The sequence below is a fragment of the Zootoca vivipara genome, chromosome 5, assembly GCF_965207765.1.
Source record: "Zootoca vivipara chromosome 5, rZooViv2.hap1.1, whole genome shotgun sequence".
NCBI classification, from domain to species: Eukaryota; Metazoa; Chordata; class Lepidosauria; order Squamata; family Lacertidae; genus Zootoca; species Zootoca vivipara.
Genome location: NC_142588.1, coordinates 55,544,043 through 55,570,577, shown reverse-complemented (window position 1 = coordinate 55,570,577; position 26,535 = coordinate 55,544,043). Strand labels below are relative to the sequence as shown.

The window sequence follows — 26,535 nt, the reverse complement described above, 5'->3', positions numbered from 1 at the left end:
GTTCGTTGTAACTTGTAAGTCACTTTGGGCATTGCTCATTGTGTGAAGGCAGCATGTAAATAAACTAAGTCAACCAACCAACCTTCTTCTAAAAGGCTTCCATCACTAGCCTTAGTAGTGGCTGCTGCTCCCCCAGCATAGAACTCCTGCCTCTGTGGTGAGACACACGATACCCTAAGGGCATTTTTCCCCTCTGCTGTGGGTGCCAAAATCTCCAGAGGGGCCTGCTCATGAGGGCACTAGCCCAAGCCACTGGGCTCTGCCAGGAAACAGCTTACCAACCTGCCAAGCAGCTAACATAGGCACAAAGCCTGGAACAGAAAGTGTGGTGGAACAGGATGAATAACATTGGGTGAACTGGGGAGGGTGGGGGCAGGTGAGAGGACACCAGGAAGGGATGAGCTGGAAGTTATTTATGGCAACAGACACATCAGTCTATCCCTCTGTCTCATAGCCCCCAATTGTACCGTGACAGCAGTGCTACTTAAGTCGTTCCTGAGCTCCAGGGTGCTCTTCTGCACAACAGGATGGAGATAACATCCCAATTCCCAATAACCAGTCTGAGAATTAATGACGTGGGACACCTTCCAAGCCTACAAGGCAGCTTCCGAGGTGATAAGAGGCCAGGATGAGCCACAGCAGTCAAGCGGGGGGGGGGGGAGAGGAGGACCTGTCCAAATATATCCTGGCCCATCTTACAAATCCGTGGGTGCTCTTTTTGTCACCAGCCCTGTTTCATTAGACAGTCCTGACCCCAAACCAACATATAAGGAGAGCAAGTATACATATTATTTTAGTTCACACGTTGTTTTTAAAGAACGGCAGCTGTACGAGTGCCACAGAACAAAATCAATGTATGAATCTGGATGGGAACTGATGGTCGCTTAATAACTAGATGTGGATGCTGGTTCACACGAAATCTTGTATGCTGCTTTGGAGAAACAGGTAGGTTTTGGTATTGAGACATGCTTTCTCTGGCAGTGAAGGGAGAACATAGCCGCCAGGGCTAGTGGCTATAATAGCCTCATCCTCTACAAATTTGTCTAATCCTCTTCCAAAGCCATTCACGTTGGTGGCCATAACTACCTTTGCCTTTGAATAACAGGGGGGATTTGGGGTTCATTGTTGTTCCTATTTTTATTATGAATTCTATATTCTTTATACTTATGTTGTGAACTGCCCTGAGACCTGCGGGTATAGGGCAGTATACAAATGATGATGATGATGTAAATTGTCCTGAGATCTACAGAGTATAGTAATAATAGTATTAAATAGTAATGCAGAAGACCACATGTGTAAATGTTCAGAAGCAGTGCTGTACACATGTCATGTGAACTGCTGAGCACTTCTGTCCATCAAGCAGAGATTGGCCAAGTGGATCTTTCACACGGGTTCTGCCGTTTTAATTTCCCTTGCCCTCGCCTCTCTCCTTTGTGCTTTGCAGGTGGGCAATGAGCACCTGTACACAGAGGGCGGGCATCCTTTTCAAAAACAGAAAGACCACTGTAGCAATAAAATAAGCTTAAGACGTGTTAGTGGTACCATTTTTCAACGTATTCGTCTGGTGTGTTGTCTCAAAAACCTCTTGGCTAGATGTGGCCGGAGAACTTGGATCAGAAGGCCAAGCTAGACCTTACAAGGGGAGCCTGGGGGCTGCCAACCCACATTTCCCTCCCCTTGCGAAGGGCACAAGTGGTGCACTGCCTGGTCCTCTTCTGTGCAAATGCCTCTGTGCAGGCAGCGTCTATTTCTCCCCTTTCCAGCCAGGCTGTGAAAAGGGAAACAAGACCAGCTGAAGGTAAGAAGGAAAGAAAAAGGCCTGGAACGGAGAAGCACAGGAGGAAATAAGCAGCCAGCCGGCAGAGGGTTCCCCACATGTTGCACCAGCCCCCCATTTTTGTTATTGTGGCCACTATGTAATTCACAGAATCACAGAATTGTAAGTTGGAAGGGACCCTGAGGGCCCTCTAGTCCAACCCCCTCCCTGCAATGCAGGAATCCTGTCCACAGCTATCCCTGGGTAGGCTTGAACCACCAACCTTCTGCTTAACAGCCACATTACTCCAGGGAACTTCTAGTTCCATATTGAAATTTGGGAGACAGGAAGCTGCCTTATACCGAGACGGATCATTGGTCTACTTCACTTAGCCTCGTCTACACTGACAGGCTCTCCAGGGCTTCAGGAAGTAATCCCTCCCAGCCCCACTTGGGGTTAATCTTGGGACCTTCCGCATGAAAGCAATTGCTCTACCACTGAGCTACAGCCTTTCCTACCTGGTTTGCCTCATGCAGATTGCCTATTGCCCTTCTGGAGATGCTCCGGCATTGCATTGCAAAGGTCAGCCTGACAACCTCTTTCTTCAAAAGCAAATCCGGCTTACCAAGTTCATAAGGCTGGTTCTTTAAGTCTTTCGATGCTTGCAGAAAGTGAAGGCACCGAAAGGGCTGAAATCAGGCCCAGGCTTGTTGGAAAAGGCTTTATTGATAAATTACACTGATACATACAAACCATCTTCCCCCCCATATTGCACCTTATCTGGTTGAGGGGCTGCCTTGCTGGGCTCATCCCATGAAATTGTGCAAAGAGGGCCAACCTCGGCATTTTACTCAAGCTCTCATTCAGTGGCCTGGAAATGGGGAGCCAGAACTGGCAGGGTCTTGACCCACGTAGTGCAGCCCTGGGCCCAGCCTGGTCCCTCATGTCAGGGACGCTTTGGTCTCCAGCTTCTCAGTGCCCAGACAACAAGAGCTGTGCCCAGCCCCTGAAGGAGACAGCATCCGCAATCCGTCATATAGGCTCAAGTGCAGGCAGCCCCGCCCGGGATGGAGCTGAGCAAGGGGTGGGGGAGGCATGTGTTTCGGTGCCAGCCGAGCCCAGAGCCTGGATAATTTGGGAGGGGGGAGGACCGATCCTTGGGGTTCTGGGAAGTTTAAAAAAATTGGCCCAAAAGGGCCCCGAGAGGCAAACCACGGGGAGAAACCACTTTCAACGTTGCCCACCTGCGTTGTTAACTCAGTCTGCTGCCTCTTGCAGCGAGTGAGTGTGTGCAATTTCTCAGGGGCCACTGGGGAACCTTCCGGCCCTGGTTCCGAGGGCGCCACCTGCTGCCCCCCCTCCAGGTGCAAGAGCAGCCTCCTGCAATCACAGTCCCTGGGTTGAAGGCTGGGCGCCGCACCACCTGCCTCCAGCTCAGTTCCTCGGCACAGGCGGCTGGTTGATGATGACCTGGATGACAAAGTCCTTCTGGATCTTGGTCTCCTGCAGGCGGCTCCTGTCCGTCAGGAGCTTGCCCGAGAAAAACCAGCGCTGCCAGGTGGGCTCCAGTCCTTCCTGGGCATACAGCTGCTTCTTTAGCTGCCCGATAGTATCTGTCATGCTGGCACTCAGGCGCAGGTCCTTGCCCGTGGAGAGGCGGACTTTGAGGGGGAATTCGCGCCGGGTGTTGGGCGTTGGCTCGGGGGGCTCCACGCCCTCCTCCTCGCTCCGCTCCATGATCAGGTTGACAGGGGGGGCCAGGCAGTAAACTGGAAGCTGGTAGCGGTTACCCAATTCGTCATAGCACTCGGTGAGGGAGCCTGCAGGAGAAAGAAAGCGCCAGCAGGGGGCGTGAGAGGCTTACAAGGGGGAATGGAACCCAGTCTCTTCCCCTCAATTCTAAACCAAACCAAATGTAAGCTTTCCATTTCCTCTCCTTATTTAATTTATTTCTATTTCCCTTTTTAAGTCTCCAAGGAGCTCAAGGTGATGTACGTGGTTCTCCACCTCCTCATTCAGTCCACACAGCAACCCTGTGAGGTAGGCTAGGCTGAGAGAAGTGACTGGCCTAAGCTCACCCAATGAGCTTCAATGGCCAAGCGGGGATTTGAACCCTGGTCTCCCAGGTCCTAGTCCAACTCTCTAACCAAGCAACCTTGCCCAGCCACCTGGCTGCCAGCAAGTTACTGAGCCCAATTCAAGATGTGAGTGCTGGTGTACAAAGACCTAAATGGCTTGGGAACGAAGTATTTAAAGGAGCATCTCCCGCAACATTAAGCACCCCAGGCCCTGTGATTGGCAGGTGAGGCCCTGTCAGTCATACCAACTCTGGCTGCTGCCCAGTTGGTGTTTTGACCCATGGCAGGGCCTTCTCGTTGGTGGCTCCCCATTTGTGGAACACCCCTCCAGGATTAAGAGCATCTGTCTCCCTCATTATTGGCTTTCAAGAGAAATTTAAAACTTCCCTGTTTAATAATAATTAATAATAATAATAATAATTTATTATTTATACCCTGCCCATCTGGCTGGGTTTCCTCAGCCACTCTGGGCAGTTCCCAACGAAATATTAAAATACAATAGTCTGTTAAACTTTAAAAACTAAACAGGGCTGCCTTCAGATGTCTTCTAAAAGTCTGGTAGTTGGTTTTTTCTTTGACTTCTGGTGGGAGGACATTCCACAGGGCGGGTGCCACTACACAGGCATTTGATGGGTTATAGGTACTGGCCGTGACAACCTTGAAAAAAGTAACTGTGAGGATATGTGACTGCTTTTAAATTGTGTTTAGACAGTTTTAAATTGTTTCCAAAAGTTGTACATGTGTGTTTTTCGTTTTTAAGATTGTATTGTTTTAACATTTTGATGTTTGCCCCTTTGGGAGGAAGAGTAGGATACAATGTTAATAAAGAACAAATAAATGCTTCATCCATACGGAGACTAATTCACAGGGTAACAGGGATGGAGTTTGCACTTTTTTTCTCTTTCCTCCTGAAGGTGAAGTGGCAGGGACAGTGCAAAGCTGCCTCAGTTTGTTCAGGTCTTGGGAGAATGTTGTCCTTAATCCAGAAACAAATGTGTACAGAAGGGGTCAAAAGAGCTCAAGCCTCCTGGAAGTACCAGCTCTGAGGACACTTCATATATTTTGTGGCAGTAAACACAGTTCTCACAGTGCAGACAAGTAGCAGGGAGGCACGGCCAATTATTACTTCCGTGTGTGTCTAACCTGCATAATATGCATGGTGATAAACACACATTTGCTGCTCTCTTGGGTTTGCATGTGCACATGTGTGCTTGTACTGTGGCAGGCAGGCAAGGGGTTACAAACAGGGATTTCAGGCCCTAAGACAGGGATGGGAGAATCTCTGGGCCCTCCTGCTCCCAGCTCCTATCAGCCCAGCCAACATGGCCAACAGTCCTGGAAGGATTATGGGATTGCAGTCCAACAAACCTGGAGAGGATCACCGACTGCCTATTCCTGCTTTACGATTTCTGCCTGGATAGAAGTTCCCATTTTACATTCACAGCACAGGGCATGATTTCTACCTCTGGCAAGAGACAAGGCAGAAAGAACTAGCCCTGTGCTATTTCTTCTCTTGCCCCCTTCCCGTCCCACATCACATACCGTGGGGCAAGGTCACTCCAGCACCGTCAATAATGGCCTGTGCTAGCCCGTGGTCATTCGCCTCCACTGCATAGGCAGCAGCCTTGAGAGCATCCCAGATCTCCTTGCGGCCCTCGAAGGCCGGCGCCGTGTCCCAGAACTCGTCCCGTTTGCTCCGCAGCTGCCCATCGGTCATGGGGTAGTCGCTCTTCCACTTGGGACGGTCTTTCTTCAAAGGTTCATTGCGACCTGCAGAGAGAGAGAGGGAGGCTTCAAATGGGGGGTCCCAAAGCTAGAGATTCACCCTAACTAGACTCTTTCCTCTGCCAGCCATTGCCCCGCCCTTTTCACAGCCTGGCACGAGTCACGTAGCCGCCGGCAGAGCTTTCCTGCACAGCCACCGCCCTGACCGGAGCCTTAAGGAGTTTGTCACCCCAGGCAGTATTTATAGCACAGGGAATTAGCCGGAGAATAAGCTAGGGAGCTGGAGTCTGGTGAGTTGCAAGGCTGGCAAAGGATGAGCTATAGCAAGGCAGGGGCTCCTCTGAGGATAGTATTCAGTTCAACTGGGCTCTCTTCCTAACTGTGGCATGGATTCTTGAGTGTCTTATTCAAGTTCTGCCCCTTTACCAGGAGCAGGATCCACGAGGCACCCCAAAGCAAAGCCAGCAGGTGTATATCTGCCAACAAACACCCCAATACCTCCCTTCTAAAGGAAACTCATTTTTCTTAACAGTGATTTAAAAGGGGGACATTTCAATACTTCCCATGTCTCTCCTCAATCTCCCACTCCGAATAGCACATTTACTTCATTTTTATCTCTGCACAAAATCTTGTATTCTCCATCTTAGCTTTGTTTTGGCCTTCCACATATTTTCTAAATGTGTCATCCAAAAACTGTGCACGCAACCAAGTTGAGGAACAGCTAATACAAAGCAGGGAGCCTCACAATTTGAGTGGAAAGCTGTCTCGAGAAATAATAACTCAGCATTAAACAGAGAAGGCTATGAAACCTTTACTTTTAATTGAGTATGGAATTGGAGGGGGCTAAAAGCCCCACAGAGGAGAGGACAAACTTTCTTTTGGCTCTCGATACACCGCAGATCTGTGCCGAGAACACAAACCGATGAAATTTAATAGGATACATACGGAGCATAACACAGGAAAGATTGCAAGAATGTACATCTATAAAGAAGAGAGAACCTGCGGAAGCAGCATTGTGTGGATAGTCTTGGTGTGTGTGTACAGAATAACAAACTAAATATGAAAAAAAAAATCCTTCAGTAGCACCTTAAAGACCAACTAAGTTTTTATTTTGGTATGAGCTTTCGTGTGCATGCACACTTCTTCAGATACTTCTTCGTGTGCATGCACACTTCTTCAGATTTTTTTTTTTTTAATTTTACTTCGATCCAGACCAACACGGCTACCTACCTGTAACCAAAACTAAATATGAGCCACCTTTTGAGATGATTTGGCACAAAAAGCTAATGCCATGTCATAACTGTTGCTCTGCAAAATAATATGGGGATTGCAACCGACTCTTGGGTATAATGATGTGGCAAACAATACCAACATTACGAGCCTAATTACTGGGCTAGATGTGAAATTGTTAGGAATGTTCTGGGCTACACAGGAAGGTGTTTGCTACACGCCTTGGAGCATGTTCCGAGAGGCAGGCACATCCCTTCCTCAGCTCATTTTCTGGAACAGTTCATCTTGCAGGCTTCCCACGGGCATCTGTTTGGCCACTGTGAACACAGGATGCTAGACTAGAAGAGCCATTGGTCTGATCCGGAAGGCTCATCTTATGTCCCCAAACTCTCCCCCCCCAAGGGACCACTTCGAAATTGCTGAGGGTCATGGCACAGCACTTAAATTATTATTTTCGCCTGTTGCAGCCAATGTGCTGTGCTAGATGCTGTATGGTTTTTATTGCTTCTTTCGGGTTGTATTCAATACTAGTCCAACTCACAGCAGACACACTGAAGTTAATGGACACGACTAACTTAGGTCCGTTCATTTCAGTGGCTCAACTTTGAGTAAGACTTAGTTGAATACAACCTTCCAGCCCAAATTCAATTCACCTGGTGTCCTAGCAGAAGCCAACGCAAAGGATCCCACGAGCATGATGGGGCTTTCCTTCCTCCTTCCACAGGCCCCCTGCACCTCTCCTAAACCTGCTCTGGAGAATCAGAGGAAGGCGGAAGAGAGGGAAGATTATCCAGAAATGGTTGCACTGATGGAGGGTAACAGTGCAACGTTGAAGGTTAATCTCTTATACATGGCATTTGATTGTACAGTTGACTCTCAATTTATGCGGGGGTTACACTCTGGGGGATAGCGCATAAAGCCAAAATTGTGTACAGTCAAAACATCATTTTAAAACCATAAAAAGCACAGCGCAGCATTCTCCTTGTACCTCTGCGCTCTCTTCCAAGGCAGCTACAGACTCTCCCTGCACCTCTGAATGGCTCTCCCAAGGGCAATGGGAGTTGGGGTTGCCAAAGGTTCCCCCCCCCTCTGCCATCCCCCTGCCTTTTGGGTGCCAACCAGTTAAAGCTGGGGTCGCACAACTTAAATGCATGTAAGTTGCGAGTCGACGGTATTTCAATTAGAATTCCATAGAATTCAAAAGGTGATGCAATAAAGTAGTGATTCCCAGTTGGTGGTTCGTAACCCACCCAGGGGATCCATGGCACCATTCATGTAACAAAAACTACCGTAGAGATATCAACATTTTCGAAAGAAGGGGATTCACGGCTTGGCTTTTGAAATACAGGGGGCCTGCAGTACTGAGCTAATTGGGAACCACTGCAATAAAAAAGGCAATAAGAAACAATTAAAAATCAATGCCAATGTTTTATGTGATGGGTGGGCCAGCTCCTGTCTCCAGCCCAAATCCACAGACATGCCGTGAGCTCCCTGAATGAAGCTTGCAGACCATGGACCACCCTGTTTTCCAGCGCGGTGGGTGGGTGGGCGCAGCTGCGCGGCGGACCGGCCAGCCAGCGGGTGGGTGCAGCTCACGGCGCCCTCCTGGCAGGCCGGCGTCATGGTGCCCTGCGCCACCCAGCCTGCACGTAGGGCCGGCCCTGCTCAGGATATAACTGGCGCTCTGCAAAACAACCCAGTGAATGTCACTCGCCACTGAGTATAATGATGGGGCCAAGGAGCACTAACATTAAGTGTGTAATTAGTGGGGGGAGAGATGGAATTCTGAGTCATGTTCTGTGCTCCAGAGTATGAGGGGAATATAGAGAGAACCTTTGAAAATGCCAAGTCACATGACAATCTCTCACATGACAGTGCATTCAGACAAAGTCCCCAACTCAACCATGCCTCAGAGTCGTCGTCGTCGTCGTCATAATCATCATCATCATTAATAATATTGCACCCACCTTTTTGGCTACAGTCGCCACAGTGGCTCTCACAACAAGTACAATCCCATTCTAAAGCTGTCTGATTTAACCATTCAAATAAATGGGCAAATGAGAGAATGGGGTGGGGCAGGGCAGGAGGGTGAGAAAAGGAGAGGGGAACAGTTTTAAAAATGCAGAATTTTAAAATGCTGATTTTTATTTTTATTTTAAGGCGGTGTGGTGTAGTGGTTAGAGCAGCCTTTCTCAACCTTAGTTCCCTGGATGTTGTTGGACTACAACTCCCATCATTCCTAGCCAGCATGGCCAGTGCTCAGGGATGATAGGAGTTGTGGTACAAGAACATCCGGGGACCCAAGGTTGAGAAAGGCTGGGTTAGAGTGTCGGACTAAGACTTGGGAGATCTGGGTTCACATCCCCACTTGGTATTCAATGGGCGGGGTGGGGGGGCTGGCAGTGAAGGGAGACAGAGCACCTCAAGCACCCCACATGATGGTCTGACAGATAATCCAAGCGAGAGGCTGCCTCCTGAATCGTAAAACATCTTTTCAGGGGGGCAGATATGGGGAACCTTTGGCCCTCCAGATGTTTCACAAGGCACATCTTCCCTGGTCATTGACCATGCTTGCTGGGGCTGATGGGAGCTGTAGTTCAGCAACATCTGGAGAGCCAAAGGTTCTACAGGGAAAGAAAGACCTTGGGCTCAGCGGTAGAGCATCTGCTTTGCATACTGAAGGTTCTGGGTTTGATTCCTGGTATCTCCAGGTTAGACCTCTGCCTAAAAACCAGGTTAGACCCTTGCCTAAAAACCCAGAGAGTCATGACCAGCCAGGATAGACCCTGTGGAGCACCCTCCCATCAGATGTCAAGGAGATGAGTAACTATATAACCTTTAGAAGACATCTTAAGGCAGCCTTGTATAGCGAAGCTGTTTAAGGTTTAATGTCTTATCATGTTTTTATACATATTTTGGAAGCCACCCAGAGTGGCTGGGGCAACCCTGTCAGGTGGGCGGGGTACAAACAAACAAACAAACAAGACAATACTAAGCTGTATAGACCATTTGTCTGACTGAGTGTAAGACTGTATCCTATGTTCCTCATGCCTGCAATAGTGAATATCAGGGTTTCCCAAACTTGGGTCGCAAGCTGTTTTGGACTATAAGTCCCATCATCCCTGACCACTGGCCCTGCTAGCTAGGGGTGATGGGAGTTGTAGTCCCAAACAGCTGGAGACCAAAGCTTATGTACGACAAATAAGGCCAGGGGTCAAAGGCTGAGCACAATACAAGATCCAACTGAGCAGGCCTGCCTTGCGTGTCCTTAGGATTCTTACACTCGTGGGTGAACAGTCAGACGTCATATCCATAATGGGTCCCAAGAAGCAGCAGGAAACGGATCTTAGATACAACCAGAGGGCAGCCCTGAGCAAGGTCTCCTGAGGTTTTCTTTGGCACAGGACCTCAGAAGAGCTGCAGCTTAAGTTGCAGAGCCCATGCTTTTCCTGCAGGAGGTCCCAGGTTCAGCCCCTGGCATCTGCAGGAAGGGCTGGGAAGCATTCCTTGTCAAAGGGCCAAACTACATGTGATGCCTAATGCATCACTTGGAAACACTTTGTGGTGGTTGTTTTTTTTTTAAAGCAGACACAAGGAGGCCTGATTTTATCAGGACTGTAAAGTGCAAGAAGGGTCCTTCCATCCCCACATTCTCAATGACCACCCCCCCAACCCTTGGTTGTTACTAGCCTAACAACAGTGCGCTCTCTCTCTGTGTGTGTGTGTGTGTTAACTGGGTTCAACATCCCCACCCCTTGCACTGTGTGTGTGTGTGTGTTAACTGGGTTCAGGGCCGGTGCTAGGGTTTTTTGCGCCACCTTCTCCCCCCCTAAAATAGAAAAAATAAAAAATAAATAAATAAAAAATAAAAATAAAATAAAAACAGCTGAGAGGCGCAGTGAGGTGGCCCCAGGCTCGCGCTCCCCGCGCGCCTCCGGAGCTTCGCGCGGGGAGCGCGAGTCTGGGGCCGCCTCCACTGTGCCTGTCAGCTGTTGAGCGGCTTCAGGCCGCTCTCTGGAGGCACACGCACACCTTGGGATAGTGGCCTGAAGCTGCTCAACAGTGACAGGCACAGTGGAGGCAGCCCCAGGCAGCACCAGGGGGCGGCGGGCAGGCTGCCCAGCGCCCCCTCCATTTTGGCGCCCTAAGCAGCTGCCTAGTTCGCCTTAATGGACGCGCCGGCCCTGACTGGGTTCAACCTCCCCACCCCTTGCACTGTGGTCCTGATGAAAGCTACGGCCCTGCACCAATATCAAATAAACAACAACAACCCTGACACGATTCCAAGTGACACATTCAGTGCCATGTGCAGTTTGGCCCTCAAAACCTGGAGAGTCACTGCTAATCAGCCTCCGTAATTCTGAGCCAGATGGAGCAAAGTTTTGATTTCACTGCAAGGCTTCCTCTGCTTCCCAAGCAGCCCTCAGAATGCTGCTGCTTGCTGTAGACTTTGGTGTCCTTTTCACTGTAGATTTCAGCCTCCTTGCAATGTTCAGTCTGGAGAAAGCGGAGGGGGAGGGGGAGATGTGCGGGAAGCAAGCATTCTGATCCAGCCCAACCCCACCAGATGCGGTGACTGGAATATCTGCCGCCAGGATGTAAGCAATTAACCAGCCACAATCTCTAGGGGTACTAGAGATGGCCAGGAAGACATTGATTGGGGTAAGTAGTTGCAGTTTAATGGGAGCATTGAGAAAGAGCAGTGCTTCAGTACCATTTGCAGAAATAAAACCTGTGCGGAGAGTTTGCTGGCCAATGACAACCCTGAAACAGGTCAGAAAGTCACACACACTGCTGGGGGAAATGGCTACCCTTGAATCCCAGAATGGACAGCTAGCCACTAGCCTGGCTCCCAAGGAACAGGGAGCGAAATATAGAGCCATTCCGCTTCTTAGGATCCTGCAATTCTCATGCAATATTCATAAGACCACTAAATAGCTGGGAAAGTAAAAGCTACCCCACCCCCCACCCTGGATAAAAGTGCCACTTAGCAGTTTCCAAAGGGAGCAAGTCCTGCATGGATCCCATTGGAACAAAGTCAAATACTGGCTCTCTGCTCCCATCTCATGCCCAGCTGACTCGTCCCACCCACTCCAAAACCACCACAGCACAGAATCTGTAACTCTCACCAATAGGTTACCAGGAAGTAAGTTTTATGGAGCAGCTGCTCAGGGGTTGTGGGGTCACTATCTGCAGCAGAAGAGATCATAGAGACTAATTGTGTTGGAAAAATCAATGCAATATTGTTTGACTCTTATCTCGCAACAACCTCTCCTTGGTACTTGGGAGGAAAGACGAACAATGAGGGCTGTGTATATTTCTGCACCAAGGAGGTTCAAATTCGGTGACCTGAATAAATTATGGAAATCATGCAAAATATGCACGTATTTTGCTTTTTGTGTGCGTGCATACTGTCTTCTGCTTCCAAGATCGAAACATTCAAATGAGTTGATCTGGGGAATGGTCAGACGCAAGGGAGATGGGAACAACACACCCAAGGGAAGACCCAAACACCTTCCTGTCCCTGTTCCCCACACCCGCCCCTAAAGCTGGAAGCCTTGCACAGGGTCCTCTGGCGTCGAGGAATTTGCCCAACCCTGCCCACGTGTCCCAGCTTTTGTTCACAGCCATAACAGCAACAGATATGTGGTTTTAAAAGGAAAACGGAGACTTTATGGGTGCCAAATTCTGTGACGGATTCCATGAGTGCAAGCAAGATGAAATCATAGGCACAGAGAGTAAACATCGTTTTCCAGACAATAATTCTCGCCCTGCCCCCAATGCTGTTGCGGTCCTTTCATCCCCCAGGAAAATGCCCTCCAGATTCAAGGGGCGCACAGAGGGGAGGCCTCCCCACACCACTCACCCCTCATCCATTTCACAGAGGTACATTGCTCAGTGCTCTCTGTGGAGGAAGCAGAAGGCCAGCTTCCTGAGCTGACCCTGCCCAGGCTGGCTCTGCAAGGGGATTTAGCTTCAAGTCAGCTGTATAAGAAGCTTGTGCTGCAGGTTTAAGTCTAATTAGGGTGGGTAGATGAAGAGAAAAGCCAGGGGCAAGACATGTTCTGAAGTAAGAGAGAACAAAGCTGGAAAAAGCAAGAGACAAGTCAAGTCCCAAACTTGGGTGGCCCTTCCCTTGTCCCCAAACATGGTCATTGCATCATTGAGGATGGCGCCACCGATACCTTAGGTAGCAACCTTTTATGGCTGCCCCGGATAGGAAGGGGGAGCTGCCATCACGACTAAGGGACCAGGATACTTTGGTTAGAGGTCCTTTACCTCCAGGGGAGAAGGAGGGGACCCAAGGCAGGCCTGGCAATAGGGTTCCCACAGTCAAAAGGAGCTGTGGCTTATTTGCATATGAACTATTGTAGTTGCGCCATTTTAATACGTAAATTGCTTTTTAAATGGCCTGGTGCCCAGCATCAAAGCTGAATTAAAACAAAAACCTGGACAGATGGGAAGTAAAAACAGGTCAGGCCTGTTTAAAATGAGTTATGTGGCATCTTTAGCAGACAACTTCTGCAATGAAGGATGGGGGAGCTAGCAAGGCCCCCCCTGCTGGAGCTAATTGAACCCCAAGGGCAAACAGTTCTCTTTATGCACCTTGTAATACAGGAGGCAAAGGGAAATAACTTCTACTTGCGCTGCAAAATCAGAACTTATTTTGGCCACCCGCTTTCCACAGCAAGCCGCTGGCATTACCGTACCAGGCCATAGGCAGAGTCTCCTGGCTTCTCCCAGCCCCCAGCTAAATTAAGCTTCTCAAGGAGATTAGCTTGGGAACAATTAGCTCAGTAGTAGGCAGAGGAAGAGGCAGGCAGCAGCCACCTCGATAGACAAGAGACACCATTCCTTTGGCTCCAGGCAACTCAGCATGCTGAGGAAATGGTTTTTGACTGAAGAGGTACAAAGGCTGCTTTCAGAGGAGGCTGGGTCCCCATTGGACAACCCTGAGACAGCTTCTAGGTTTACCTGCCAATCAGGCACTAATCAGAGCAACTCTGGCCATTCCGCCTGCTACTTTAAAAGACAGAAGGCAGTGAGAGTGGGCAGCAGTGGTCCCTCCGCCCAGGAAGCACTGTCACTGCCTGGCACAGGCTCTCTTGCTTTCGCCAAGCTCTTAAAGTGGTAGGCAGCTTTGTGGTCCCTATCGGAAGGAGCTTCAAGATTAAGAAAGGTTGGGTCTGCCTTCTCTGATTCAGATAAGGAGCTAGGAGATATCCAGTTTACTTCCAAAACCAGGACCCCTGCTTTGTCTTTCATGAAGTCAACGCTCAGCTCAAAAACCAGGCAGAAGGTGCGCAGGAATCCATCTCAAACAACTGTTTTCAGCCTCTGAATCCATGGTCAGAAAGCAGAGAGGGAAGTGGTGAGCAGCAGCCACTACCAACCTTAGGTAGCAAGTGCCAAGCTGCTGCTATTTAATGACGCTGCCACCAAAGTCCAGCCAGTTCGGCCACAGGTTCTAAACACCTTACCCTGCTACAAGATGTTCCTTTTGTGTAGGTTTTTGCTCCCCCCAAATCCCACAATAGCTCAAGATGGACCACTCATTCCTGACACTGCAGTTGTGTGTGGAAGGTGGTGTGAAATAGCCTTCCTCCTTTATCTAAGTACCAGATTTGATGAGTCTGGGGAGAAAATATGCCACCGGGGGGGGGGTCTCCTCCTAGAAGGCACAAGGACACAGGAAACGGCTGCCTTATGCTGCACAGTGTCACACTACTGGACCACCAAGCTCAGCATTGTCTGCTGACTGTCCAGTGGCTGCCCAGGGTTTCAGACAGAGAACAAACCCAGCCCTGTGTGGAGATGCCAGGGAATTGAACCTGGGACTTTCTAACATGCAAAAGAAGTGCTCTACCACTGAGTCATGGCTGTTGCAGCAACATTACAGAGAGGAGTGTATCCAAAGCCTTATTGTGTCAGGTTATGGATCCAGCCAGCCAAATATTTCACCACCATTTCCAGCAGAAGTGCAAGTGCATAGGCAATACCGTCTACTTCTTGGGAACCTAGGGACTCTCAGGAAAAGCACCGTCCTATCTGTGCTGGCAGCCATTTATTGGTTTTCTTTAATGAAATATTCAGATCCTTTTCAAACCCAGGTGAAGAGACAACAAGATCTGCCCCCCCCATTACCTAACTTCCACTTGCAATCAGCCCTGTGGAGGCAACTATTATTATCTCATAATCATAAGAGCTGGGAGGCATCCGAGGAGATCAACAGACAACAGGTTTAAAAAACATGCTAAGCTATCGTCACTCTGCAGAACCTGTTGTACTGCAAAACTAACCACATTTTTAAGAAGACATGGGATGTTGCTAGGCCTAGCCAGCACTTGTGCAGTGTGGAAAGATCAAGTTCGCCAAACCGATAACTGGAAATTGCCAGCAGTGGGTCAGATTCTCTCTCTCTCTGCCCTGTAACAAGCTTCTGTTCCCCACAGTGGAGCCTGCTTGTCTGGTGCCTCCGCCACCCAACTCTTCCAGCCTCGGCAAGTCCACCATTTCGGAGCCGGCGAGCAGGAAGCCCAGATGGGGTTAAAGAGGCAAAAAGGGGACGGGGAGCCAAGTCGGCTCCCTTTGCCCTGCACGGCAGTGCTTCCACTCCCAGCTTGGGCAAGGCGGCACGGCCCTGTGCCCCCTGCAGGGCATTGCAGGGAAGCGCCTCTGCAGCAGCAAGTAGCAGCAGGAGTGAAAGCGGCAGCGGTAGAGAGCATTTGCGAGCAGGGAGACACACCAGCGCCCCCTCCATTTTGGCGCCCTAGGCAACTGCCTAGTTCGCCTTAATGGATGCGCCGGCCCTGCTTGTCTATCACTATCAAGTTTCAAAGGAACTGGGGCTCCTTCGCCAAAGCAGGAGGGTACTGACAGCACACACACACACACACACACACACACACATGCCCTTCGCACCAACTCCCGATCGGGTGTTTTCAGACACATTATCACATGTTTCAGACACACATCACATGTTGACCTGAGTCTGCACCCCCCATTCCACCCCAAACTTCCCTCTCCCCAGCTTAAGTAGGGATGGGCTGCCTCCCTCTCCCCAGCATTCTGCAAGCCAGCTGTCTCCCTCTCCAGAAAACAATGGGCTGTGCTCCCCTCCTGCTCTGCCAAGTCTAACCTAAGCCCCCCCCATCTCCACTTCAATATACTTTACTTTCTTCTTTATTCCCCAGAAACACAATCTCTAGCTCTACAGTCAGTAGGGAGCTCACCTGTACAGGTAGCAAATGCACTGTGTTTGCAACATGCCAGAAAGGAATCAGGCAAGATCTCTAATCTGCCATCTTTCAAACTCAGCACCCTCAAGCCTGAAAGTCCTGCTTTATACCTAGAGCACCCCGGACTTATGTTTGTACCTGGCCCAGTCACCTCTCTGGCAAACAAGACCAAAATTATGGACATAATTATACGCTACAAAGAAAACATGTTGATTTCTGGGTTACTTGGGGGTATGATGTTAAAATGGTTCATCCTGTTAGTGCAAAACAAATGATGGCATGTCTAACATTACTCAGATTATGGGGAGGGGTGTGACCCCAAAGGCTGTGTGAAGAAGGGAGCAAAATGTAAAACGTATACAGTACATGAAGAATTAGGCTTTGGGACTGTCTTAGGAAGCAATGGACTCTATTCATTAGACAAAGGAATCAGAAGGCAGATTCAGGAGCTGGCCACGGAAGCAAGGTGTTCCTCTGTGGGTGAGGGGAAGCCAGGTTTCAAGTTGCTAGACTGGTTTTACCATGGCATTTAAAAAATGACTTCAGATGCCTTTTTGAGACAGGAAAGAACAGCTCATGACTTGATAAAGTGACTCTCCTATGCTAGCCTCAGAAAGAAGAATTAAAATATTTGATCGTATATCAAGACAACCATTATATTAGATTTATGGGATCCCTGTGTGAAATGGCACACAGGAAAGAGACAAGCCACACTGAGTTCATGCTGGGGACACACACACACAGAGGCTGTTTTAAAAGTCTTCCGCTGTGCAGGTGAATCAAGAAACAAGTGTCACTGGGAAGAAATGAATGTTTGTGGTCTGTTGGACTAAGGATCTCGGGTCAGAAAATATTTAAATAGTCATGTACCTGCTATTGTAACCAGAAAATGCACAAAACTGAGGCAGACTCTTACCAAATACGGTATGTAGGCAACAGCTACAAAAAGGGCTCTTTGCTGCTTTTGCTACAATATAGACTGACCCGACCACCCCTCTGAAACTAAGCATTGGCAATGCGGGATATAAATTTCACTTTGAATCAGGCAAGCTGAAAAAAGAAGGAACCATGTAGCCAGTCTGAACAACATAAGACAACTTATGATGGTTTTCCTGCCATTGCCTCTCCTGAGTCAGGTGGCGTCTGCTTCAATATGTTATTCTTAATTCCTTTGGAAACCAAGTGCCCAGAAGCAAAACAGAGAGAACCATTAAAGGGAATGTATACATGCTGGATCCAGCTGAAATATCTGAATCAGGAAGGCGACAGCACAGAATAGGAGCCAGCTGTTTAACACCAAAGCCACAAAGATGTGGGCAGGGCAGGGAGTAAGGAGAGGGCAGGCAAGGCCGAGCTCAGGATTTATCCTCAGCCCAGTGGGCCATTATCATGCAACATGCTCTCTACTGCTTCAGGGTGTACCATATATCATTGCCAAATCCCTCAAAGCCAATGTTAGGATCCCTTGTGGATGCCACTGGCAGAAACTAGGAAACTCTAGTTTCCTGGTGCTTGTGCTGATGGTTACTAGCTGAAAATCTTTAAAAGGGGTGTTGATAAATTCATGGCTTCTCGCAGTCTACCAGTCGTGATGGCTGCCTGCTATACCAGGATATAGTGCTTCTGGTTCCTCTGATCACCAGTTGCAGGGAAACGACAGTGGGAAAGGACTATTGTTCTCACGTCCTTCTTGTGGGATTCCTTCCCATAAGCATCTGGTTGGCCAGTGTGGGAAACAGGATGCTGGGCTAAAGATGCCTTAGGTCTGACTTAGCAGGGGTCCTATTACATCCTTATGAAGGTAGACTGCGTGTGATAACACACACTGAACGTTAACCCTCCTGCCATTCTTGAGCCTGCGATATTCCTGAGCTGAAAATATGTATAACATATAGTTTCCATATAGCATGCTACTGTTTTCAGAATGCTTCATGCGTGCCCTCACGTAGCACAGCAAGGAAACAAGAGAGCACCAAAAGCAGAAGGCAGGCAGAAAGCTCAATGGACTTGAAGACTGGTGTGCAGCCTGCAATCAGTAACAGTCTGTTAGGCCCCGGCGAGGAGGTTTCACAGAGAAACACAGAGAGGGAGGGATGATTTAGGAGCCTCATAAAACTACCTGTGGCAAATATGGAAATGAGTTGGGTATGAAAGAGTTCCTGCCAGGACAAGGCAGAGAACCAGGTACAGAAGATGACGACTAAACCTCAGGATCCTGAACATCTCTCCCTACAAGTGTTGTCTGTTTTGTGTGAATGCAGTAAATCACAACTCCTCAGCTGCCCATCAATGGGAATCTGCTGGTGGGTAGGCACAGCTCCTTAGCAACACACATTAATAAGCACCCTGGCAGGAACAGAGGCGGCTGGAATACTGCACATCCAGAAGTCATTTGGGGACAACGCAGCATAAACGTAGCATCTGCGGTCACAGAAGGGGATACACATAGGGCATAAAGCATTTTGTTTTTTGTGCTGCTGGAAGCAAGATGCTCCCATGCACTGTGTTAACACTGCTCTGTCGTTTCTTGCCTGGACATGCCCTTCAGACACAGCTGTGCCCACTCTCTTTCTCCCTTCTGCCCTGCATGAGCCCTTGGATGACAAATTGCCTGGGCACAAAAGAGGCATTCTGCAAGAAAACAGAAGGGATCAGCATTTTCTGAAGGGAACCACCACCAGGATTGGTAAATGCATGATGCATTAGCCAAGGACAATCCTGCCCACTGAATTATGTTACACAGTGCTGGAAAATGTCAGAGTTGGCTGCAGGATCATCCAAGATTTTTTTTTTTTTAAAAAAATGAGGCCATCCAGAACTTTTTGTTTAGAGAAAGGTAAGTGGGAGGTGACATAGAATTATGCACAGTGTGGAGAAGGTGGATGGAGAAAAGATTTTTCACCCTCTCTCACAACAGTAGAACTCATTGGCATACAATTAATATTGAAAGATTCAGGACAGATAAGAGAAAGTACTTCTTCAAGCAGCACATAGTTAAACGGTGGAACTCATTCCCGCAGGAGGCAGCGATGGTCACCAATTTGGATGGTTTTAAAAGAGGATTAGGCAAATTCATGGGGGAGACGGCAAATTGATGGCTACTAGCCACAGTAAGTATGTAGCACCTCCTTTGCCAGAAGCAGTAAGTCTCTGAATACTGTACCAGTTGTTGGGAACTGCAGGTGGGCAGGGTGCTGGTGTGCTCGGATCCTGCTTGTGTGTTTCCCACAGTGATCTGTTTGACCACTGTGAGAACAGGATGCTGGGTGGACTGTTGGCCTGATCTAGCAGGCTCTTTTTATGTTCTTATGAGCCATGCTGGGTTATGTCGCAAAGGACATTTCTTTCCCTTAGAACTGTATTCTGGTTTCGACTGGGCAAAGCCGGAGCAGTCTCCCAGCACCAGCCTTGCAAAATTGACTCCAGGGCCCAAACAGCAGAAGAAAGAAAGAAGTGTGCTGAAAAAGCCACATCAACTGAAGTCATGTTGGCACTGCTCTTCCTGTGCCTCTGCACTCTGCACTCTAGGGAAGTGCCACATGGTGCAGAGGAGGGGAGGGTTACGAATACAATGAACAGGCAGCGGCGCGCCAGCCTGTCAGCAAATAAGAACCCCAGCTTTTGTGAGTCAGCTAGGCTAACCAAACACAGCTCAGGATATGGCCCCAAAACAGTTGATCAGAAAGGAGAATTCTACTGGGTACAGTTTCTCTCAGCTCTGCAATGTGACAAGCTGTAGCCAGCAAAATTTCCTCCTCTACACAACTATTAAAGGTGCAGAAATCCTGTCCTATTTTGATCTGGTCAACACAGAACGGGCTCAGCTGCAGGCAATCTTGTCTTTCACCAACACTGAGGATGCAGCAGGACAGGAATGATTGCAATTTTTGTTGTTGTTGTTGTTGTTGTTGTTGTTGTAGTTTAGTCGTTTAGTCGTTTCCGACTCTTCGTGACCCCATGGACCAGAGCACGCCAGGCACTCCTGTCTTGCACTGCCTCCCGCAGTTTGGTCAAACTCATGTTTGTAGCTTCGAGAACACTGTCCTACCATCTCGTCCTCTGTCGTCCCCTTCTCCTAGTGCCCTCAATCTTTCCCAACATCAGGGTCTTTTCCAGGGAGTCTTCTCTTCTCATGAGATGGCCAAAGTATTGAAGCCTCAGCTTCACGATCTGTCCTTCCAGTGAGCACTCAGGGCTGATTTCCTTAAGATACCCTAAATCTGCCCTTTTAAATTGACAACCTGTGCACATCTGTTCTCTGATGGTTCTGAAGGCCACTGGTGATGCCACACCCTCAAGCAACAGTAAGTGTAAACTTAGGCTCCCAGGTGTGAATTCCTGCCTAGGCTGCTCTGCAGGGAAGCATCTGGGCAACACCTTCTGAGCTAAGCAAACAATCAGGGCTGGGCATAGATTAAAGCCTGCCAGAGGAACTGTTGCATGCAGGTAACAGGACTAGCTTACTGAAAACCTGAACCTTGCCAAAAAAGAAAGATGGTTGGAGACACACAGCTTCCAACCTTACAAGATGCTCTTGTAGTAATAAGAGACAGACAGAGTGGGACTTCCACTAAATAACCAGGGGGTTAAAATCTGACCTGTGGGACACAAAGATAACCAGGATCATAGGCCTGCACCCATCCTTCAACTGAACCAGGCAATAAGTCCAAACCAAAGCTCAATCCAAAACAGGGAATTTAATCACACAAATGAAAAAGGGCAGAAGGCAGACAGTAATCCAGAATACCTGCTTACCCAGGGGCTGGGCCCTATCAGAACACACTGATCAGTTCACACTATGTTGGTACCAGTATCATAATTTCAGCCAGTTTGGAAAAAAATTCCCAGTCTACTAATCCATTGTCCTACCCCAGCAGGGCTGGTAGGATCATTACAGTGCCATTTATTCTAAATTACTGTACCACCATAGCATAGTTCAGTATAGGCATCCCCCTCACTTATGTGGAAGTTACGTTCTGGGCCCTTGTGTGCATAAGTGAAATCACATAAAGTGGGGGAGCCATAGCTGCCAAGTTTTCCCTTTTCTCGCGAGGAAGCCTATTCAGCATAATGGAATTTCCCTTTAAAAAAGGGAGAACTTGGCAGCTATGGGGGGAGCACCCTCTAAACACCCTCTCTGCCACTCTTTCTTCAATCCATACCAGAAATATCAACAACTGGAATTGAAACTCTGGGACTAGCAGGAGGCTGGAAGACATGCGGAAAGCAGCAGCTGCTGCGCTACTCCACACACCAGCTGTTAGATGGGGAGGTTGAGCGGTGTAAACAAATACCCACTGCACCTCCTGTCTCTTTGGGGCTTCCTCCGCCTTCACTGTCGTCCTTTTCAGGCTGCAGGGAGGGTCTCCTCATGAGCCATGAGGACTCTCCACCTCTCTCCCACCATTTCCAAGTTTGAATTGAATGATTTAATTATTTCCCAGCACCACACGTATACGCGGTCACACACAAGTCAATCACATGTATTTAGCATTCTAGCTTTCCCTTACCTTAGAAACCACAAGTCCCTCTTTCTCAAAAGCCCCAGGATGGCTCAACAGATCTGACTCAGCACCCACATGTGTAAGACCATTCTCGCCACAAAAATGCAGTTTGGTTTCACGTAGGACGCTTGCGGTCCACAGAACCCAACAGATTCCAAGGCCTTGGCAAACAATCAAGCCAGGCAAGCCTCATTGTGACATCAGAGTAGCTAAGCCAATAGCCGCCAAGGCAGGTATGACCTCCCGGACCACACAGGTCAACTCCCTGCCTACCTACAGCATCAAAGCAAATCAGTCAATATAACATCAACAGAGGCAGGGCAAGCAGGGGCCAGCAAAAAGAAAGAGACTCAACAGCAATATGCTTGTGGTGACAGAAGGAATAATTCTCATCAAGGAAGGTGGTGGTGGTGGTGGTCTCTTCAAGCAGGGATTAGACCCAATGGCCTATAAGCCCACCTCTCCTCCCGCCCTATGATTCTCTGAAGTCCTCTCTCCCTCTACATATGATATCCAACACACACACACACACACCTGCTTGTTCTTTATGGACAGGGCCGTCTTAAGCATATCCAGCGCCGTGGTGCAAAGATCCCTCCGACCCCCCCCCTTTCCCAGAGTTGTTGACCTTTTCCCAAGCCTCTGCAGGGATCGCTCTCCTCCCGCGGACGCTTGGGAGGCAAGCTGCACGCCCACCACCCATATGGTTGACGGGGCACATGTGGCGTGCATGCAGGGAAAGGGGAGGCCGCTGGCAAAGCTGCGCAGCTCCCCCACTCGCTGGGGCGCCCCTGAGAGGCCGGCGCCCTGGGGCAACGCGCCACTAAGCCCAATAGGAAAAACAGCTCTGTTTATGGATCAGATGCAGTCAGCCTCCTCTTTGGGAAGGTGTAACTTACAAGTGTTGCTCTCAACCCACTTACCCAGCCCTCCCCATTTCCTGTTTCCCTTTCTCTCCTCCTACAAAACAGTAATTATTGCAGGGAGCAACACGCAGGCAGTTGCAATGAGCAGAGCAAAGGCATGAGTCAGTCCTGAAGTCCTTGGTGGGGCCAGTTTCTGATTATGATAGGGTGTACTCAGAGAAAGAACCATGCCAGGCGACTGCACATTGCACAACACCCAAACCAGCTGATGAGTTTCTTCCAGGATAGGTTCACACGCTACATTTGTGTGGCATATGTAGGAATCATTTCAGTGACGTCATGTGCATGCATGGGCAAATTGAATGTGTAAACTGGTAACATATGGGTCTGACTCATCAAAAGAGCTGTGAAAAGCAGAATTCCCAAACCATCGTGGGATTTCATAGGCCTATCAGTAAAGCAGGTCCATGTGTTAGCAATTTACATATTATGTTTACCCATGCATGCAGACACAAGAAACAACCCTGAAGTTGCGAGAACATAGTGTCCAAAACAGCCTGAGCCTCAGAGAGTTGGGATAGGGAAACTTAAGTATCATTCCACCCAGCTCATTGTTGGGATGAAGTGCAGTGACTGACTTACAGTAACGGACCCATAATTTAGGACCGGAAGCCAAGATAATAGCCTTTAAGTTGACACTATGTCATGATTGGAGACAAAAAGTCATTCTTGCGCTGGAGTTCAGCAATGGTATCAGTGCTCAAAATTATTCCCATAGTTCCATGGGATCTTCAATGCCCTTAACCCAATCAAGGCTTTTTCCTTTTATTTTTATTTTTCTCTAGTGAAAGAAAAGTCATTCTGTAAGAGCCTCGCTTTGTTGGTCTCTAAGCTTCTGGTGCAACTCACACCCCCAAATATTTTTAAAGTCCACACTTGCTTAGTCCAGAACTCAGCAGATCCCATCAGCCAAAATGCTTGCATTGCACTTGACTGCACAGTTTCCAGTTCACACTCTTGGATGAGTAGATCGGGGACATGTTTCTGCTGTTTCTTGAAGACTCAGCTGAGCTCACACTGCCTGCGTTTGCAAAATGCCAGCAATACATCACCAGGAGTGCCAGCCCAACTTTTCATAAGCACTTAAGGTAAAGACCACCACAAAGCCTCAGAGCAGCTCAAGATTCCTGCGGCAGGGAGATAGACTGCTCCCTAACGAACACAATTCTATGCCTTTTCGCTTCAAAGCAAGTCCCAATGTGTGCTCAATATGGATTACTCCCTGGTAAGAGTGAGTAGGACTGCAGCCCAACAAAAGCAGGAGTCCGACATGCTTGCAAAAACGGTTAAATAAAAGGACTAAATGCATTAGGGGAAACTTTATTCTTTTTGAATAGTGTATCCTTTCCCAGAAGATCCTGCTTCTTGGTGCCAGCTCCCTGCTGTATAAGATATTAGACTAACAAAATCTTAAATCCTTTTCCCAGCATGGAACTAAGTATTAAGTCAAGGCACTGCTCCATCAAGTTCACTATTGTCTACACTTACTGTCAGATGTTCTCCAGGATTTCATGCAGGGGGCTTTCCCAGCTCTTTGTGGAGATAGCAGGGATTGATCCTGGGACCTTCTACATGCAAAACATGAGCTCTACAAGGAAGCTAGTGTTTCCTGTTTCTCACAACCCAGCCCAACAGCAATAGAGATTCCAGCCAGTGCTCCCCACAAGCACAAGCTAGGCATTCCTGCCCAGAGCGATTTGCCAAGAAAGACTTACAAACTGTGCCAAGTGTTTACTTTTGGTTTTAAAGTACATGCTCAGGTCTTCCAAGAAATAAATTCCAGAAGTGTAGTTGGAAGCATTTAGGTCAGTAGCACCGATATATATTTAAAGTGCCATGGCACTTTCAAGACTAGTTTATTGTGCTTTCATAGACAACAGCTTCCTATACCCAAGCATGAAGTGAGCACTTCAAGTATCATATAAAGCAGGGTGTCAAGTATAAACCTTCGTGCCACACAGTGAAATAGCCACTATGGTGCCAAAGCATTTCAGGGTTTCTGCCAAGGAGTCCTATTAGCCCAATCTCTATTAGAGTGGGTAAAGTTCTCCAGCAGGAACATGCAGAGATGCATACCCTGTTCAGACCACCATGGACTATAGATCAGAGCAAAGAGTGTGTGCTGCTGGTGGATTCCGGTCTCAGTGTATATGTGCAGGGCTCAGCAAAGTTAAATCCAGTCTCATTGCATCGTGGAGGGACACCTCGGGACACAATTCTTTGTGAAATCAGAGTAACAACTGCAGAGTGGCTGCCTGGGAGCCCCTAAACAACACCTCCCAAAATAAGCATTTATAGGAAGCATGTGAGAAGGTGTCGCCTATCATTTTGGCAGTGCAAGCGCATGGTTTTAATCAGGGCTCTAGCACCACCAGTAATCTGCAAGTTTATGAAAAGCCATAATCAACCCTGAGCAGCCATATACAGAGACTGTACCTTAGATGCTCTCATGTCTAGAAAGGCCTCTCTCTTGCTGAGAAGTCGACTGTTCTGTCTCCAGAAACCCTGCATCAATGTGTGTGTGCACTGCCGCCAATGCCAAATACTGCTGATGAGCTTGTTGGGTTAAAGCTGTTTCTGCTATTGATCCAACTAATGCAGCTCCAGCAGAGTGAGACTGATCTGAGCCGTCTGGGGTGGGAACCAACTGTGCTCTTGACTGACCTGGACTAAGAAAAGTCAGGGCAGGTCTTGCGCACATGGGCACACACCACACAGGGTCACATGCACAGACTCAGGCAGCAAAGCCTGAGCTAGCTCAATTCTTATCATTTTGCAGAAGACTTAGCAGGGAGGGCCCTTGAACCTGGAAATGGACATGGATTTCTGCACCTAGGTTTAGAGAAGGCTGCAATCTCTCCAGCAGCAAATATGGCCTTAGCACATGCTGTGAAGGTCCGGGAGCCCACACATGGACCAGAGTACCTGATGATGGTTTGCAGGACAAGTTTCCAATCAAGCAGCAAGGGCAAAGGAAATGTTCTTGCTAGGACCTAGCCACAAATCTATGCACACTATCATTTGAATTTTATATTGCTCTTTTCTTTTTGTATGGCTTATAATGCATCTTATTACTACGGTATTTGTGCACTACTTGTTTCTGCAATAACACATAAAGCTGCATAAAAGTGCTTTTAGTAAATCTGTAATAATAAACAAAATTACTCTGATTTGAAACCTGAGGTGGCAGCCTACTGACCTCAGAGCAGCCCCAAGCCCAAACTTGTACTTCTGAGCCAGTGGGGAAACAGTAGTTTGCACTTCCAACCCATCTGGTGAGACGGGCCGGACTGGCTCTTACATAAATCGGGTAGGCGAGTTTCTGGGACATCCCACACACTCTTCCTAAACACGGAGTTAAGGGATCAGTAGAAACCCAGATTGCTCCAGGGAGCCTTACCCCACCAATACAGTTACCAACACACATCCCACACGATCCTCCGAGGAAGTACAGAGCACCCAGTAGATCCAGGTCATTTAAAAATCCCCCAAACCGAATCTTCCCATCGCTAACAGGAGGGGAAGCACATAGACTACAGTCCGCTCCGCTATGCCCTCATCCGGGCCCAATCCTGAAAGATCCGATGCCCACTCAAGACAATCACAGAGTGGTACCCTATTCGCAGTCTTGGCAGTGGTCTCGGTGCCCGATTATGGTGGGAGTGGGGAGTGGGGGATCTGAGACAAGTTAATTCTCCAGCAAAGGGCCCCCAGGGGAGTGTCTGCAGGGGCCCAAGCACGGTGGTGTTTCCAGCGGCCCAGATTCCCTTGCCCGTTCCGGCTGCCACGGCACCGAGAGGGTGCCTGACCGGCGGCGCTCACCTGCTCGCTTGCGCGGGTGCCCCGGGGTGGTCGGCCGCTCTCGGTGTTGCCTCCCCACGCAGCTGCCCATGGCGACAACCCCAGGCTGCGATTGCGATGGATCTACCAGCCTGAGCCCGGCTCCGGGCTCTGCCGCTCAGCATGGAGCCGGATCCCCAATCCGCCCTCCGGACGAGCACGCAAACTTTGTGCGGCGCGGCTGCCGCCTCCGCCTCCCTCCAGACGGGGCTTTGGAGTCTTGCGGAACGGGAGGCG

General features: G+C 48.8%; 1 protein-coding gene across 2 annotated transcripts; it reads right to left on the bottom strand.

Annotated features, from left to right (window-relative positions):
- Positions 1-2,463: 2,463 nt before the first annotated feature.
- UBTD1 (ubiquitin domain containing 1) lies at positions 2,464-26,510 on the bottom strand. Of its 2 annotated transcripts, none has more exons than XM_035132533.3 (3): positions 26,281-26,510; positions 5,377-5,604; positions 2,464-3,576 (listed from the first exon to the last, which is right to left on the bottom strand). In XM_035132533.3, the coding sequence occupies exons 1-3, from the start codon at positions 26,348-26,350 to the stop codon at positions 3,191-3,193; spliced, it is 684 nt and encodes a 227-aa protein (XP_034988424.1). In that variant the 5' UTR covers positions 26,351-26,510; the 3' UTR covers positions 2,464-3,190. The 2 variants fall into 2 exon arrangements, with proteins under 2 accessions (XP_034988424.1, XP_088526824.1); XM_088670698.1 differs by lacking the exon at positions 26,281-26,510 and adding an exon at positions 24,895-25,129.
- Positions 26,511-26,535: the final 25 nt, after the last annotated feature.

Bases quoted from the DNA above. Each gene is read 5' to 3' on its own strand.
- UBTD1 (XM_035132533.3), bottom strand. From the start codon at position 26,350: ATGGGCAGCTGCGTGGGGAGGCAACACCGAGAGCGGCCGACCACCCCG. The intron at 5,605-26,280 runs GTGAGCGCCGCC...CTCTCTCTGCAG, and splicing joins GCACCCGCGCAAGCGAGCAG to GTCGCAATGAACCTTTGAAG. The intron at 3,577-5,376 runs GTATGTGATGTG...TTTCTCCTGCAG, and splicing joins TGGAGTGACCTTGCCCCACG to GCTCCCTCACCGAGTGCTAT.